At 45.4% G+C, this 16,865-nt stretch overlaps 1 protein-coding gene across 1 annotated transcript in view; it reads left to right on the top strand.

Annotated features, from left to right (window-relative positions):
• The window catches only part of NOX4 (NADPH oxidase 4), a 193,541-nt gene that overhangs the window by 41,123 nt on the left and 135,553 nt on the right, over positions 1 to 16,865 (top strand). Inside the window, exons 7-8 of the mRNA XM_083170172.1 lie at positions 9,763 to 9,835; positions 11,224 to 11,304. Of these exons, the coding sequence (XP_083026298.1) occupies positions 9,763 to 9,835; positions 11,224 to 11,304 (154 nt within the window). The remainder of the gene's footprint in view (positions 1 to 9,762; positions 9,836 to 11,223; positions 11,305 to 16,865) is intronic.

Here is a 16,865-nt window from a genome sequence, read left to right as displayed (position 1 = left end):
GTGGTTATACAACATAAATGCAAGATAACTCATTCAAATAAAAAAAATATTCCAAAATACGGAATAATCTGTTATCCAAAATTATTCTTGTCCCGAGTTTTTTGGATAAGGGATACTCAACCTGTATTGCAGGCAGCAATGATACAGTATTAATACTACTGTAGCTAAATTTCCCCCAAATACTGTATACAGTATAGTATACCGTATACTGTAGTTAATATTGTTTACAAATCTATTGCAACAAGCATTTAAGCACATGTACGGCCATATACTATGTGGAGCTAGACACATCTTGTGGGTGGGGCATGATACACTCCCTTAACCAAGCGCTATGCAAAATTATATTACCAACTACTGTATAATCTCCCTGAAACGAGATATTTCTAAAGTACAGTAGTGTAGGCACGTATGTGTTACAGTATGACACCACATGGTTGAAAGTCGAAATCCATCTTTGTGTACAGTAGGCTACTGTTATGTACTATACAGTACTTAAGAATGCTTACAATGCAGGTGGCCCCTCATCCTGCTGAGGGCTGTAAAAAAATAAATATGTACAGTACACTACAGTATAATGGCAGGATACATACAGTAGTGCACAGTGAATCTGCCCCACTAATGCCCCTAGAGTAACGCAGTATACAGTAATGTGCTGCCACAATAATTCCCTTAGCCTACACTGTGGCACAGTAATGCATGCACCGTTGAATACAATTTGCCACAATAATGCTTACAACAGGGTTGCCTACCCTCTCGGAATGGCCGGGAGGGTCCCAAAAATCGGGTCACCCTCCCGGTCCCCGGAAAGGTGGGCAACCCTCCCGGTTTCTGGGGGATCCCCGCTCCCCCCCCCTCCTGATCGCGGCTTCCTCCCCCTCACCTTGCCGTTTAACCCCTTCCCGCCGCAGCCTGTTTTTGCCTTCCTGACAGAGCCCTTTTTTTTCAAATCTGACAGGTATCACTTAAGTGGGGATAACTTTTTTTTGCTTTTACTTATCCCAGTGATTTTGAGATTGTTTTCTCGTGACACATTGTACTTCAAGTTCGTGGTAAATTTTGGTCGATACAGTCTGTGTTTTTTTGTGAAAAATACCAAAATGTCGTAAAAAAATAGAAAATTTTGCAATTTGCAAAATGTTAAATTTTCTGCTTGTGAGACAAATAATCATACCACTCAAAATAGTTAATAACTAACATAGACCATATGTCTACTTTATGTTTCCATCATTATTTCAACCTTCTTTTAATTTTTTTGGACACTAGGAGGCTTAAAATATGAATAGCAAATTCTCAAGAAAATTTCAAACACTGATTTTTTTAGGGACCAGTTCAGTTCTGATGTGACTTTGAGGGACTTGTATGTGAGACACCCCCATAAATGATGCCATTTCAAAAACTGCACCCCTCACAGTATTCAAAACAGCATTTTGGACGTTTGTTAACCCTTTAGGTGTTTCACAGGAATTAAAACAAAGTGTAGGTGAAATTTCAAAATTTCATTTTTTTTGCAGATTTTCAATTTTAATACATTTTTCTAAGGAACACAGTAGATTTTACTAGAGAAATGTGACTAAAAATTGATTCCCCCAATTCTTTTGTTTTCATAAATATCCTATATGTGGCCCTAGTGTGCACGTTGACCAAACCACAGGCTTCATAATAGAAGGAGCACCTACTTGATTTTGGAGCCTCCTTTTTATGAGATTATTTTTTAGGCACCATGTAGGTTTCTAGGCACCATAAGATGCTAAAAGTTAGGAACCCCCCCACAAGTGACCCCATTTTGCAAACTACACCCCTCAGGGAATTCATCTAGGGGTATAGTGTACATTTCAAACCCCCAGGGGTTTCACCAATTTTGGTACAACTGGGCTGTGAAAATGAAAAATTAAATTTTTTTACACAAAAATGCAGGTCTGGTTTAAAATTTTTCATTTTCACAAGGAATGAAGGAGACAAAGCACCCCAAAATCTGTGCCCCAATTTCTCCAGAGTACGGCAATGCCTCATATGTGACCAAAAAATACCATTTGGGTGCATGGCAGGACTCAGAAGGGAAGGAGTGATTTTTGGATTTTGCAGCACAGATTCTGGTGCAATGAATGGTGGGTGCTATGTTGCATTAGCAAGACCCCCGAAGCACCAATACAGTGGAACCCCCCCACAAGTGACCCCATTTTGCAAACTACTCCCCTCAGGGAATTCATCTAGGGGTATAGTGTACATTTCAAACCCCCAGGGGTTTCACCAATTGTGGTACAACTGGGCTGTGAAAATGAAAAATTACATTTTTTTACACAAAAATGCAGTTCTGGCTCAAAATTTTTCATTTTCACAAGGAATGAAGGAGACAAAGCACCCCAAAATCTGTGCCCCAATTTCTCCCGAGTACGGCAATGCCTCATATGTGACCAAAAAATACCATTTGGGTGCATGGCAGGACTCAGAAGGGAAGGAGTGATTTTTGGATTTTGCAGCACAGATTCTGGTGGAATGAATGGTGGGTGCTATGTTGCATTAGCAAGACCCCCGAAGCACCAATACAGTGGAACCCCCCCACAAGTGACCCCATTTTGCAAACTACACCCCTCAGGGAATTCATCTAGGGGTATAGTGTACATTTCAAACCCCCAGGGGTTTCACCAATTGTGGTACAACTGGGCTGTGAAAATGAAAAATTACATTTTTTTTACACAAAAATGCAGTTCGGGCTCAAAATTTTTCATTTTCACAAGGAATGAAGGAGACAAAGCACCCCAAAATCTGTGCCCCAATTTCTCCCGAGTACGGCAATGCCTCATATGTGACCAAAAATGGCAGGACTCAGAAGGGAAGGAGTGATATTTGGATTTTGCAGCACACATTCTGGTGGAATGAATGGTGGGTGCTATGTCGCATTAGCAAGACCCCCGAAGCACCAATACAGTGGAACCCCCCCACAAGTGACCCCATTTTGCAAACTACACCCCTCAGGGAATTCATCTAGGGGTATAGTGTACATTTCAAACCCCCAGGGGTTTCACCAATTGTGGTACAACTGGGCTGTGAAAATGAAAAATTACATTTTTTTTACACAAAAATGCAGTTCGGGCTCAAAATTTTTCATTTTCACAAGGAATGAAGGAGACAAAGCACCCCAAAATCTGTGCCCCAATTTCTCCTGAGTACGGCAATGCCTCATATGTGACCAAAAATGGCAGGACTCAGAAGGGAAGGAGTGATATTTGGATTTTGCAGCACACATTCTGGTGGAATGAATGGTGGGTGCTATGTCGCATTAGCAAGACCCCCGAAGCACCAATACAGTGGAACCCCCCCACAAGTGACCCCATTTTGCAAACTACACCCCTCAGGGAATTCATCTAGGGGTATAGTGTACATTTCAAACCCCCAGGGGTTTCACCAATTGTGGTACAACTGGGCTGTGAAAATGAAAAATTACATTTTTTACACAAAAATGCAGTTCTGGCTCAAAATTTTTCAAGGAATGAAGTAGACAAAGCTCCCCAAAATCTGTGCCCCAATTTCTCCCGAGTACGGCAATGCCTCATATGTGACCAAAAAATACCATTTGGGTGCATGGCAGGACTCAGAAGGGAAGGAGTGATTTTTGGATTTTGCGGCTCAGATTCTGGTGGAATGAATGGTGGGTGCTATGTGGCATTAGCAAGACCCCCGAAGCACGGTGAAATGATGAACCTAATAATCCATAGATGTGTGGTATATTTTAAAACACTCCTTTATACATAGGCCGGGTTTGTCGGGGCAAGTTTCACAGTGGAAAATAGTATCCTTTCTTATTCCCTTTTTATAGCAAACTTTGCACCTTTTTTGTGTCCTGCCCTTTTTTGCAGTGGAGGGGATTTCGTTAGGAAAATGCTGCCCTGGTACAATACGGGGGCCAGTACTAGAAGTACTGGGGCCCTCTGCCTGCTGGTTCCCAAATATTAGGCCCTTTATGACTTCCTCTTGAAAGTGCATAAATGTCCCCCTCTGGCTGGTAGAATGGAATAGCACGTAAGCGTTATACAGTGCCATCTGGATGATATACACGGCCAGCTTCTTGTACCAGATTTTTGTTTTCCGCAGGGCACTGTACGGCTTCAGTACCTGATCTGAAAGATCCACTCCACCCATGTACTTATTGTAATCTAGGATACAATTAGGTTTTGAGGTGTGGGTACTGGTACCTCGTACAGGGACGGAGGTGGTACTGTCTCCATGAATTGTTGTCAGTATAAGGACATCCCTCTTGTCCTTATATTTGACCAACAACATATTTTCGGTGGATTGTGCCCTGCTTTCACCCCTTCTCAGTACTTGGGCAATGTGCGTTTTTGGGAGGCCTCTTTGGTTCTTGCGCACAGTACCGCAAGCTGCTGTACCTCTTGAACCAAGGGCCTTAAACAGGGGGATGCTAGTGTAAAAGTTATCCACATAGAGGTGATAACCTTTATCCAGGAAGGGGTGCACTAAATCCCAGACAATTTTTCCACTAACACCTACGAGGGAGGGGGGGCATTCTGGCGGTTCAATTCTTGAATCCTTCCCTTCATATACCCTAAACCTGTGGGTGTACCCTGAGGTGCTTTCACACAGTTTATACATTTTTATGCCATACCTTGCCCTCTTACTGGGAAGGTACTGGCGGAATTTAACCCTTCCTTTAAAATGTATAAGGGACTCGTCGATACAAATAAATTTTTCAGGGATGTACATCTCTGCAAATTTGGCACTGAAATGATCAATGACCGGCCTGACTTTGAATAGCCGGTCAAAGGTGGGATCATCTCTGGGTGGGCACTGTGCATTATCGGTGTAATGTAAAAATTTAAGGATTGTCTCAAAACGAGTCCGAGCCATGGCCATACGGTAAAGTGGGGTGCTGTACAGAACATCTGTACTCCAATATTGCCTAATTTCTGGCTTTTTTACTATGCCCATATGTAACACCAGACCCCAAAACGCCATCATCTCTACTACATCTACAGGGGTCCACCTAGCAAATGATGACGTGGGGTTTTGAGCAATAAACTGCTGGGCATATAAATTACTTTGGTCCACCATTAAATTTATAAAATCATCAGAGAAAAATAATTTGAAAAAGTCAATTTCTCTGAGACCTGTTGAATCAAATTGGATTCCTGGGATGGCCAAAAACTCAGGAACCTGGGGCTCAAAATTGTCTGGTGGTGGGGTCCATACGGAATCAATCATTTGGGGGGGGGTCTCAGCTGCTCTACGGGGGCGTCTTTGAGGGGGTCCCTCATCACTAGAGGAGGAAGATGAGGTTAAGACGAATCCTTCAAATTCCCCGCTTGCATCACTGGCTGTGTCAGAGTCAGAGGCAAGCATGGCATATGCCTCCTCCGCTGAATACATTCTTCTGGATGACTGGGATGACATTTGGGATGACATTTGGGATGCCATTTTTATTTTTGTGTTTCTGTAAGTGTAATGTTTCAACACGTGTATAGTGTAGGGGGGGTACAAACTTTATTTCAACACGGGGGTTATGTAGTGTGTAGTGTGTATGTAGTGCAGAAAAAAAAATACTTTATACAGGAATTTGATCCCAATAAAAAAAAAAAAAATTAGATCAACCCTGTGGCAAAAATGCTGATCTGTGATGTACGTCACTCAGCAACTTCAAGGCAGCTTTTGGTACAACCTTGAAGGGGTTAAAAAAAAAAAAAAGGTCCTGCGCCAAAAATTGAGCACAGATGTTGGTCAGTAACGTCCGTCACTGAACAGCGCTCAAAGGCAACAGGAATTTGATCCAAAAAAAAAAAAAATAGAACAACCCTGTGCCGAAAATGCTGATCAGTGATGTACGTCACTGATCAGCGCTCAGCGGCCACAGGACACCCACAAAAGCAACGTGGGTGTAAAAACAATTAAAAAAAAATAAACCACAGCACTCTCCAAAAAAAAAAACAATTTAAAAAAACTGCAGAAAAAAAATTATATCAACCCTGTGCCAAAAATGCTGTTCAGTGATGTACGTCACTGATCAGCGCTCAGCGGCCACAGGACACCCACAAAAGCAACGTGGGTGTAAAAACAATTTAAAAAAAATAAACCACAGCACTCTCCAAAAAAAAAACAATTAAAAAAAACTGCAGAAAAAAAATTATATCAACCCTGTGCCAAAAATGCTGTTCAGTGATGTACGTCACTGATCAGCGCTCAGCGGCCACAGGACACCCACAAAAGCAATGTGGGTGTAAAAACAAAACCCACTGCACTCTCCAAAAAAAAACAACTGCAGATCAGTGATGCAGTGATGCAACACTGATTAGCAGTGAGGGGCAGCAGGCACACAACTGTGGGTGCAACCTGACAGGGTATATATATAAAAAAACAAACCTGCACCCCCAAAAAGTTGCTGATCAGTTAATTTATACTGATCAGCACAAAAGGGGGGGCAGCAGGGGGGGCAGCAGTCAGTTGCACAGGCAGCACAACCTTTGGTGCAACTGACAGGTATATATATATATATATAAAAAAAAAACCCTGCACCCCCAAAAAGTTGCTGATCAGCACAGATATACTGATCAGCACAAAAGGGGGGGCAGCAGACACAAAATATAGCACTCTCTATCACTCTCTGTCACTATCTCTCACTATCTCTCACTATCTGTCACTCTATGACACTGCAGCAGCAGCACACAGAAAGTCACAAGATCCAGGAAGCATCCAGCTGCTGGCAGCACGCTACCAGCAGTGATCAGGTAAGTATCAGGCAAGGATCAGGTCAGTATATCACGACAGATTGGCACGGTGACCGCTCTGCACGCAATTCCAGACCGGAATGGCGTCTGCAGCGCAGTCACCGTTAGTTTAAATCACGCGCCATGGCTGTGATTGGTCCGACGGACCAATCACAGCCTTGGGGGCAGGTGGGGTGAGGTGTGGTCATCACCGGTGACCCCCTCACGCCCCCTCACACCCGGCGGTGATTGATCCCTGTGTTACCGAGCGTCTGATTCGCCGGTAACACAGGAAAACGCTGCGATTGGCTGTTCACATTGAACAGCCAATCACAGCGATCGCCGACGGGGGGAGGCATCGCCGCCCCCCCCGGGCATGCTAGGACATGTCTGCTGTCAGGGACAGCAGACATCGTCCCTCTGTCACTGCGTCCCTAGACGCGGTGACAGTTTAAAGTCATGACGTATATATACGTCATGTGTCGGGAAGTACATCCCGGCCATGACGTATATATACGTCAAATGTCGGGAAGGGGTTAAATAAGCAGATCTGCCGATCTCTGCAGAGGGAGCGGGGCTAAAGTGTCACGATCACGTCATTTTAGCCCCGCCCCCTCTGAGGAAATCAGCAAATCTGGTCATTTCCATCATGGGGGCTGGGCTTAATGACATCACTTAAGCCCCACCCCGAACTCGTGCTGAGAGTCTCCTCTCGGGGTTTCTCCCGGAGAGAAGATTACAAAAATTGGTAACCCTGGCTTACAATAGTCTACAATCTGCCACAGCAATGCCCATACAGTACAGTACACATGTGAGAGATTTTGACAAATCGCATGTGTCTCCCGATATGATGCGCTGGTCCGCCGGTCGAATCTCCCGTCACCAGATATTGGGCTAGATTCTCTAAGCTTCAAAAGTGATCAAATGGAGAGTGATTAAACAGCCAGCCAATCAGCTCCTGCCTGACATTTTTCAAACACAGCCTGTGACATGGCAGGTAGGAGCTGATTGGCTGGCTGTTTATTACTCTCCATTTTATCACTTTTGAAGATTAAGAGAATCTGGCCCATTATGTGTTGCACATAGGGGGAGATTCTCTAAGCGAAAAATGCGGTAAAAACCCCGTTATCTGGGTTTTTACCGCATTTTGGGATGCTGTAAGCATACCCCGCCGGGTTATCACGGCGGGGGGCATCGCCAGAAAAATCTGGTGATGCCCCATAGAAGCCAATGGGCTTCTACCGCAACCCTCCGCCGCCCCGCGCCGACCCCCCGCATCGCCCCCTCCCCCCTCACCTGTGTCCGGGCAGCACAGAGACCGCCGCCCGCCAGAAACAGAAAGTGAAAGCAAAAGGATCTGTTTCAAACTTGCTGGAGGGAGCTGTGGAGACAGAGATTGGAGGTAGAGGCAGATAGCCATCAATTTGACGGGCTTTTAAGTAGAATACATATATATTTCATGTATAGGAAAGCTAGGCACCTTTTCATCATCTATACCCAGGTATTTCATAATAACTGATGCAATTGTTTCCTTTCCTTTTACGTCATGCATCATTTCCTTGCAGAATATTAGCTGTCTTTTATCGAGTGGTTCCTAACACTATAGAATACTCATCTAGCAATTGGGAGGAATCACCATGGTACATATATCCTAGCAACAGAGCGTGGCTCTCCTAGATGTTATTTAAATTCTGCAAATGCGAAGGGCTGACTCCTATCAAGGTCAGGTCTATATATGCACATACGGTAGCTGCAAACTGCTGCTGGTGCTCATAATTGTAAGTAAATCTGGGTCCTGAGGGTAAATGCAGTGAACCAGGAGACCTTTTTTTAAAGTTCTAGAAGGACAGAATATACTGTAAGCAGCTATGGAGATTGGAGACTTGTTGGCATTGGCGATAGCAGAATTACGGTACATCTTCACCATCGTTTAATGAAAGCTTTTATAGCCTGTCTGAATTGTTACGGTGGGGCGGAGCTGTACTCCGGCCCGTCCCATCCCTCCGCCACACGCGTAGTTAGGACGCCCTTTCATTTCTGTCTATTTGTCCTCCACGTGTAAAAGAATAACAGACGTTTGAAATTTATGTGGTGGACATAAGATTCCGCTTTCAGCTATTATCCCACAATGTGGCTCGCAGTTGTTATCTAGAAGCGTCTTCATGAACTCGCACGTATGAAGGTTGTGTGAAATCCCCCATTGCTGAGCAGCGGGGTGATACAGAACCAGTGTTGTGTAACAAATCAAAATGCCAAATCTTCTGTATACTGTATACGCACTTTTTTTTTATATATATATATAAAAGCTGAGCCGCTGGCCATCGATTTGATTGGTTATTTAGGTGATATATAAGGTAGCCCCTCCTCCAATTAAGGCACCCAATATCCTGATTTCTGAAGGCTGTCCTGAGGTCCCATGATTTGCATCGAGTTGGGAGGTTTTCTGCTTCCTCATACCTTACAATGGTGTCCCCTTGCAACAAAAAAAAAAAAAAGGCTCATCGGAGGTGGTCACACCCATGGGCATAGGTACAAATGTACCCAGCTTGGGTCTATCTGTAGTGGCCGCAATTGCATGAGAGGCAAAAACCATTATGACCCCCCCACACCACCTTTGTTTCTCAGTGGTGCACACCATACAAAATTGACGTCATGATGGGGTGTACCGTCAATGCTTCTGAGGTACACTGGCCCACATGTTGTCTCGGCCGCCCTTATTAAACACACTATTTATATGATCACACTGGCGGCATGCAACTGCCATGCCCCCCACCTTCAGATTTGCAGTATCCCAAAGTTGCAAAGCATACCTTAATATAACCTGTCGCCGGGCTTAAAGTGGTCCTTGAGAGGTGGTAGAACTTGTTTCCCCTGCCACTCCGCTTTCCACCACCAGACTCCTACTTCCTGTCAATCACTTTGGGAACAGCATGCGTATAGAAATAGTTGCAGGATTTTATCACCGAATGAACCGTACGCATTAGAGTCTGAATCGGAGTTAATCTGAAGCACAAATATTAGTATTCAGAATGTTTGTGTTTTTTTCTAGTTCCTGGCGTGACCGGTGTGCTAATGGTGCTAATATTGTTCCTGATGTCCACAGCGTCAACCGCTTCAATAAGGTAATTATCAAGTAGTGTGCTACATCTGTATGTGAGGCATGTGAAAAGTGACATTAACTCATTGTAACAGCATGTTCCGTTATTTCTAACACGTTATGGGTGGGTGGGGGTATTATACTGGGATTCCGACTGTCGGAATGTCTCGATTGTCGGAATCTCGATTTTCGTTCTGTTCGACTGTAACTCGACAGCCGGAATTCAGTGTTCTGGCTATCGAGTGTCGGAAATTTTGCGGATCGGCAAAAACGGCTGCGGATTGTCGAAAAATAACAGTGAATTTGATGCACCAGCTAGGTGGTCTGTAAAACACGACCCGTTGGTAGATCTCGAGGACCAGTTTGGCCACCTCTGCTATAATGAAGGGGAGGTTTAATGCTATATTGGGAAAATATGGATACGGAGAAGGCGTGCATGCTGGATATTAATCGCCAGCCGGTTAGTGACGTGGGTGGTCACTCATCGCTATGACTATGGCGCCTACACATGGAGCAATCATGGAGCAATATTGGGCCATTTTCGAAGAATAACAAAAAAATCGCAAAAAAAATAATAGACCAGGTTCTAACAGGCGAATTTGACAGAACCAATGCTTCACCCGTCCAGAGCTGAAGCCCGTGGCTGTCCCCGGTGTCCCCGGCCGGTTGACGCTGGGCTGATAGGCATAAAATTAAAAACATTGCTTTTTACAGGTGAACTACAAGTCCCAGCAGGCCTCCCCCGCATGCTGGGACTTGGTGAACCACAAGTCCCAGCATGCGGGGCATTAATGGGCCCCCTTGGACTTGTAGTCCAGCTGCAAATAGAACACCACCAGTTTTTTTTGTCCCCCTTATTTTTGGAAACTGGACTGGTCCAAGAGTCTGTGGTTGGTTTTAGAAATATACGGGGGACCATACGCTTTTTGTGACTTCTATTTTTGGAACCAGGTCCGGCTCAATGAGCCCGTGGCCGGTTACGCTCAGGAGGGGGGCCCCCACACCATTTTTTCTAATTTTTTATTTTTTTTTACACAAAAACACACATTGCCATGTCTCCCAAATAGCACATGTCCTCAAATTCGCACATTTTCATGACTAAAATTCGCACATTTACATTAAGACTAAGATTAGACTTAATGACCATATCGCATTTTTTTTGTCACAAATTTGCATCTCATTAAATAGTTGAATTCTAAAAAAAAAAAATGCGATTTTGAAAAAAATGCGATAAGATGCGATTTGAGAACCTTATGAAAAATCGCATCCCATTAAATCTCGCCCATAATTTCAGTGAATAAAAAATAAAAACTTGTGGGAAAAATGTCACGCCGATAATTTGTTGGATTTGTGAATTATATTATTAGTTTGCTCTGTCATTGTAACATCTTATTTCTGTTCTGTTTGTAACAGGGCTTCCAATTTTGATATCTTTTTGAACGCTCACAACCTGTTCTTTATATTCTATGTGCTGCTTCTGGTCCACGCTTCCGGGTAAGTTTTTTTTATTAAAATTTGGTACAAAACAAAATAATCGGTGCTATTACTACACTCCTGCAGAGTACTTTTATTATTGGAAGTGCAGGTAAAGCCAAGATTTGGCATTAATATATAATAAAGGCTGTGTGTTGCTGGGATGAATAATATGCATTCAACTGCGAGGCCGACTCTCCGACTCAGAGATTTTGGGGGAAATTTACTAAAGGAAATTTGTAAAAAAATAGGTGTATTTGTATCCAGAAATACACTTATTTTTGACATTTACTATCCCGAAAATACGGCAATTCGTATTGATAGCACATCAAGACGAATACGAATTGCCGTATTTTCGGGATAGTAAATGTCAAAAATAAGTGTATTTCTGGATACAAATACACCTATTTTTTTACAAATTTTCTTTAGTAAATTTCCCCCAATGTGTTTATTTTTATTGTGTAAAAAAAACTTTTTATGCATAAAAATGATGATATATATATATGTCCATCTCTGCAGAAAATAGCTGTTGCTGACTATTTCTTTGGAAAGAGTTTTTTTAAAGAAAATATTGATTAAATTGTTTTGCTTCAATGGTTTCATTGGCTATTGCCATAGAGGGAGGAGAGCGGTAAAGTTACAGAACGACTACTAAGAGGGTTATTCAGTCTGTGCACAAGTTTTCCATCTCGATGCTTAACAAAAACTACAAGGATTGGCGAATTTGCCACAAATACACGCGTCTTGTCGAATTTGTGCCCGTTTTCGCCCATGCCTATTCAACCTTTAAAAAAAAAGGCTGCGGAAAATGCTCCGTGATTGAATACTGACTGGTGAATCATGGATGGCGTAAACCGGACAGGCATCATGGCGGTACACTACCTGAATTCGACAACGTCGCATATGTAAGGGCAGTACGGATGGTGTAATGGTTAGCATTACTGCCTCACAGCACTGAGGTCATGGGTTCGATTCCCATCATGGCCCTAACTGTGCGGAGTTTGTATATTCTCCCCGTACTTGCGTGGGTTTCCTCCGGGTACTCCGGTTTCCTCCCACAATCCAAAAATATACTGGTAGGCTAATTGGCTTCCAACAAATAAATTAACCCTAGACTGTCTGTGTGCATGTATATGTGGTAGGGAATATAGATTGTAAGCTCCACTGGGGCAGGGACTGATGTGAATGTTCAACTATACCCTGTAAAGCGCTGCGGAATATGTATGCGCTATATAAGAAACTGCTAATAAATAAATAAATATGTGTAAACTGGCTTGAAGGCATGTCAACTGGCTCAATGATACATTGTAATTGGCCCGATTCAGGTTGACTCAATAAGCTATGAACATCGCAGCTTACCGAGCGCATGAGACGCCGCCCATCCACCACCACCAATCCCCCTCGGTAACATGCGAGGTGAGGTGTAACAAAAACACGTCTCATCGGGTGCCTCCGCTGCTGTAAAAATCATTTGGTGGTTGCCGAGCATCGAATGATTTCTCCTGCCATCACAAATAAAAGGGCGAACCATTCTGCCGACGGCCACCCCCGGACCCCTCCACTGAACGGCCCGTCACAAATACGCATCAGATTCCCAAACATCGGACATTGGTATGATGACATATATAACTTTTTTTATGAATCGCTTTTACCACAGGGGTCAGTGCGGGGTGGCGGTGGGTCACGAAAAGAAGCCTATTGGTGGTGATCGCGATAACCCGGCGGTGGCGCTTTAGCGCATCCCAAAATGCGGTAAAAACCCTAATAATGGGGTTTTACTACATGAGTGCATCTCCCCCAATGGCTGGTCGAGCACAGCGGAGTCCTGGAGTTCTGCTTGACTTCCCGTATACGGAAACCCTGGAAATGGAGATACTTGAGCTGGTCGTCTGCTTGACCTCCCATAGACACAGAAGCCTTTGATTCGTTGCATGCACCCTCACGCTTTTTGACGCCACCCCTTCTCATGCCAAGTACGGTGCCCAGGCGGATCAAGAGCCCCAGTCTGCAAATGCCCTACAGTCACCTACTGAGGGGCTGATTCAGCCCCGTCTCCGATGATGGGAGACTGCGCATGTGCAGACCCCCGCAGTGAGCGCCTTCAGCCGCCGCACCCTGCATAGTGATTGGCGACCAGGGGGCCATACCAGGGTGGACACCTGACGTTTCATGGGCGTGTTCACAAAAATGGTGCGTCCCATGGAACGCAGGTGTTGCCTGGCCTGCTTGCAGCGAGCAGGTGACATCACATGACGTCAGCACCCACCCCCAATTCGTACAACAACGTGCATCCGAAGAGTTAGTCCTGGGCTACTTTTTTGGCTACAGGTACGGACAGCGGAAAACTAATCCAATGGCATGCAAGCGGATGTGTAATTGTACACCTCCGCTTGCAGCGTAGCGAGGGGATTTGGGCGTCAGGGGGAGCGTGCATGCGCCGGGGCTGCGGGGCTCCAGATATATGCAGCCTAGCGAGCAGGGCTGAATCAGTCTCTGAGTGGGAGTTTTTTTTTTTTTTTTTTAAATACATGCAAATATTTCAAAACACCAATTTAAGGGCCGCGATTCGAATGTGAGCCCTGGAAAATAAAAATCAATCCGTTTTAAAAAGCAACTGCCGAGTTATAGCGGAGGATTAAGATGTTCCGTGCAGTACAGTACCTGAGCCTGCTCCCAGAGGAGACGTCTGCTCGGAGATTCTGAATTCATTTACAATCTGATGCGCGCCGTAGCTTTAAGGGACCGGCATGAATAATGAACGACTTGAAGATGTCGTGAGACGTTTGTTAAGCACAGTGATAAATTAACTAATGGACGACTCTCCCTTAGGGCAGACGTACTAAGCCTCTGAGAGCGATAACGTGGACTGAGATAAAGGACCAATCCATCAGCTTCCAATGTCATTATTCAAACACAGCTTGTGACATGGCAGTTAGGAGCGGATTGGCTGGTAGTTTATCCCTTTCCACCTCATGACCCTCCGTTGCTTGGTACATATCTCCCTAAATTTTTTTAGTTATTGCAGTTCTGATCTCCTTGCAGGATATACTGAATAAGATGTAAGCATCATACGTGTGGTAACCTTTACATTCGGCTAATGCAGCTGGCACTAATATTGCTGCATTCTGGATAAATGGCGATGATATAAAAGCAGCAACAGACAATAGACTGTATCTCTGCATAATGATAAATCAGTGACATAGTGACATCATTATAACTGTTCCCACTTCCCTAGGCTTCTGTAATGGAACAGTCTGGTGCCCACACATGGTGTGTTTTGGGCTTGCGATGCCCGGACATCACATCGCAGAGCACAAACAGTACACGCTGCCTTTACTTTTTGGACTAGATTGCATTGCGTCTAGTTCAAAATGCACGGTTCTCTGTAATGGATGCTATGTGATCTAGGCCAAAACTCACAGGGTGCATTGCAACTTGTGTGGGCAGCTTGAGTCAGGGCCCAGTCCTATTTCCTACAATTCTTTTAAATATTTTAAAAAGGTGCACAACCCGTTCTAGGTGGATGAGGGGGTTGGGTACAATATCCCGGCAGTGACCATCCTGGTGGTCACAATGCCGGCAGCAGCACCCCGACAGTCAAAATACCAACGCATTTTGGTGAGTATTATAACTATCCCTAACTCTGCAGCGTAACCCTAACTGTAACCCTTCTGCAGCCTAACCCTAACCATCCTCACCCGCAGCCTAACCCTAGCTGTCCCCTTCTGCAGATCAACCCTAACCTAACCTCTCGCAGTGTGACCATAACCCAGCCTAACGCTAACCCTCCCCCGCAGCTTAACACTAACCCTCCCCCGCAGCTTAACACTAACCCTCCCCTGCAGCCTAACACTAACCCCACCTTCTGCAGCCTAACACTAACCCTCCTCCAGCCTTAAACTAACCCTCCCGCCGCCTAACACTAACCATCCCACGCCGCCTAACACTAACCATCTCCCGCAGCCTAATAGTGTGTACACACGGTCCGATTTCCTTTCCGATGTTGACGATATAGTCAACATCGCATCGGAATCGGATGCAGATCGAAAGGGTTTTAACCCTTGCGATCCCGATCAGATCCCGATGCGCGTTCACGTATCGAAGCCAGAAAGTCTTTGCTGCCTTGTCTATATAGTGCAGATCTGCACTATATAGTCAAGATTGGATGCAAATCGGATGTGCCTTAAGATCCTATCCACTATCCTATCTGATCGGATCGTGGATAGGATCTTAAGGCACATCTGACCGTGTGTACACACCATAACACTAACCCCTCCCTCCTGCAGCCTAACACTAACCCTCCTGCAGCCTAACACTAACCCTCCCGCAGCCTAATGCTAACACTAACCCCTCATCTCCTGCAGCCTTACGCTAACCCTCCTGCAGCCTAACGCTAACCCACCCCCCGCAGCCTAATGCTAACATTAACTCCTCCCCCTGCAGCCTAACGCTAACCCCTCCCCCCACAGCCTAACGCTAACCCTCCCCCCGCAGCATAACACTAACCCACCCCCCGCAGCATAACCCTAAACCACCCCCCCCCGCAGCCTAACGCTAACCCTCCCCCCGCGGCATAACACTAACCCACCCCCCGCAGCCTAAGGCTAATGCTAATCCCTCCCTCCCACAGCCTAAATCTAACCCACCACTCCTCCTGCAGCCTAATGCTATTCCTCCCCCCACAGGCTAACTGTAACCCACCCCTCCCGCAGTCTAATGCTAACTTCTCCCTCCCTCAGCCTAACGCTAACCCCTCCCACAGCCTAACGCTAACCTCACCTCCTGCAGCCTTACACTAACCCTCCCGCAGCATAACACTAACCCTCCTCCCGCAGCCTAACCCTAATACTTGACATCAGGATATTAACCATTGAGATGCCGCTGCCGGGATTGCGACTGTCGGGCTGGTGACCCCCAGAATCCTGACAACTTCCTATATGAGGGGTTAATGGAGCAGTTCATTAAGGGATTTCTCCATGCAAAAACAAAGAACACTATTTAAAATAAAATCTATGACATAAAACATCAATAGCATGATTTACTTTTCAAATAAAATGTTGGTGTACGTTTAAAGATTAGATTTATCTAGGTGATTGCATTTACTGCATGGTAAACCTATATTGTCCACTCCAGGGGGTGATATTATGTTAGGAGGTGGTGTGCAGGTAGTAGGTGGTGTGCAGGTAGTAGGTGGTGTGCAGGTAGTAGGTGGTGTGCAGGTAGTAGGTGGTGTGCAGGTAGTAGGCGGTGTGCAGGCAGGGGGCGGTGTGCAGGCAGGGGGCGGTGTGCAGGCAGGGGGCGGTGTGCAGGCAGGGGGCGGTGTGCAGGCAGGGGGCGGTGTGCAGGCAGGGGGCGGTGTGCAGGTAGGAGGCGGTGTGTAGGTAGTAGGCGGTGTGCAGGCAGGGGGCGGTGTGCAGGCAGGGGGCGGTATGCAGGCAGGGGGCAGTGTGCAGGCAGAGGTGGTGTGCGGGCAGGGGGCGGTATCATGTTAGGAGATGGTGTGCACAACATCCCCTCCAGCGACCCGGATGCTATTACATACTGTATAGCCCTAAATCTAATCACTGCTTAGAACATTTTCT

Source organism: Crinia signifera, chromosome 2, assembly GCF_055691185.1.
Source record: "Crinia signifera chromosome 2, ASM5569118v1, whole genome shotgun sequence".
In the NCBI taxonomy this organism is placed as follows: domain Eukaryota; kingdom Metazoa; phylum Chordata; class Amphibia; order Anura; family Myobatrachidae; genus Crinia; species Crinia signifera.
This window is presented reverse-complemented; position numbering and strand designations above follow the sequence as displayed.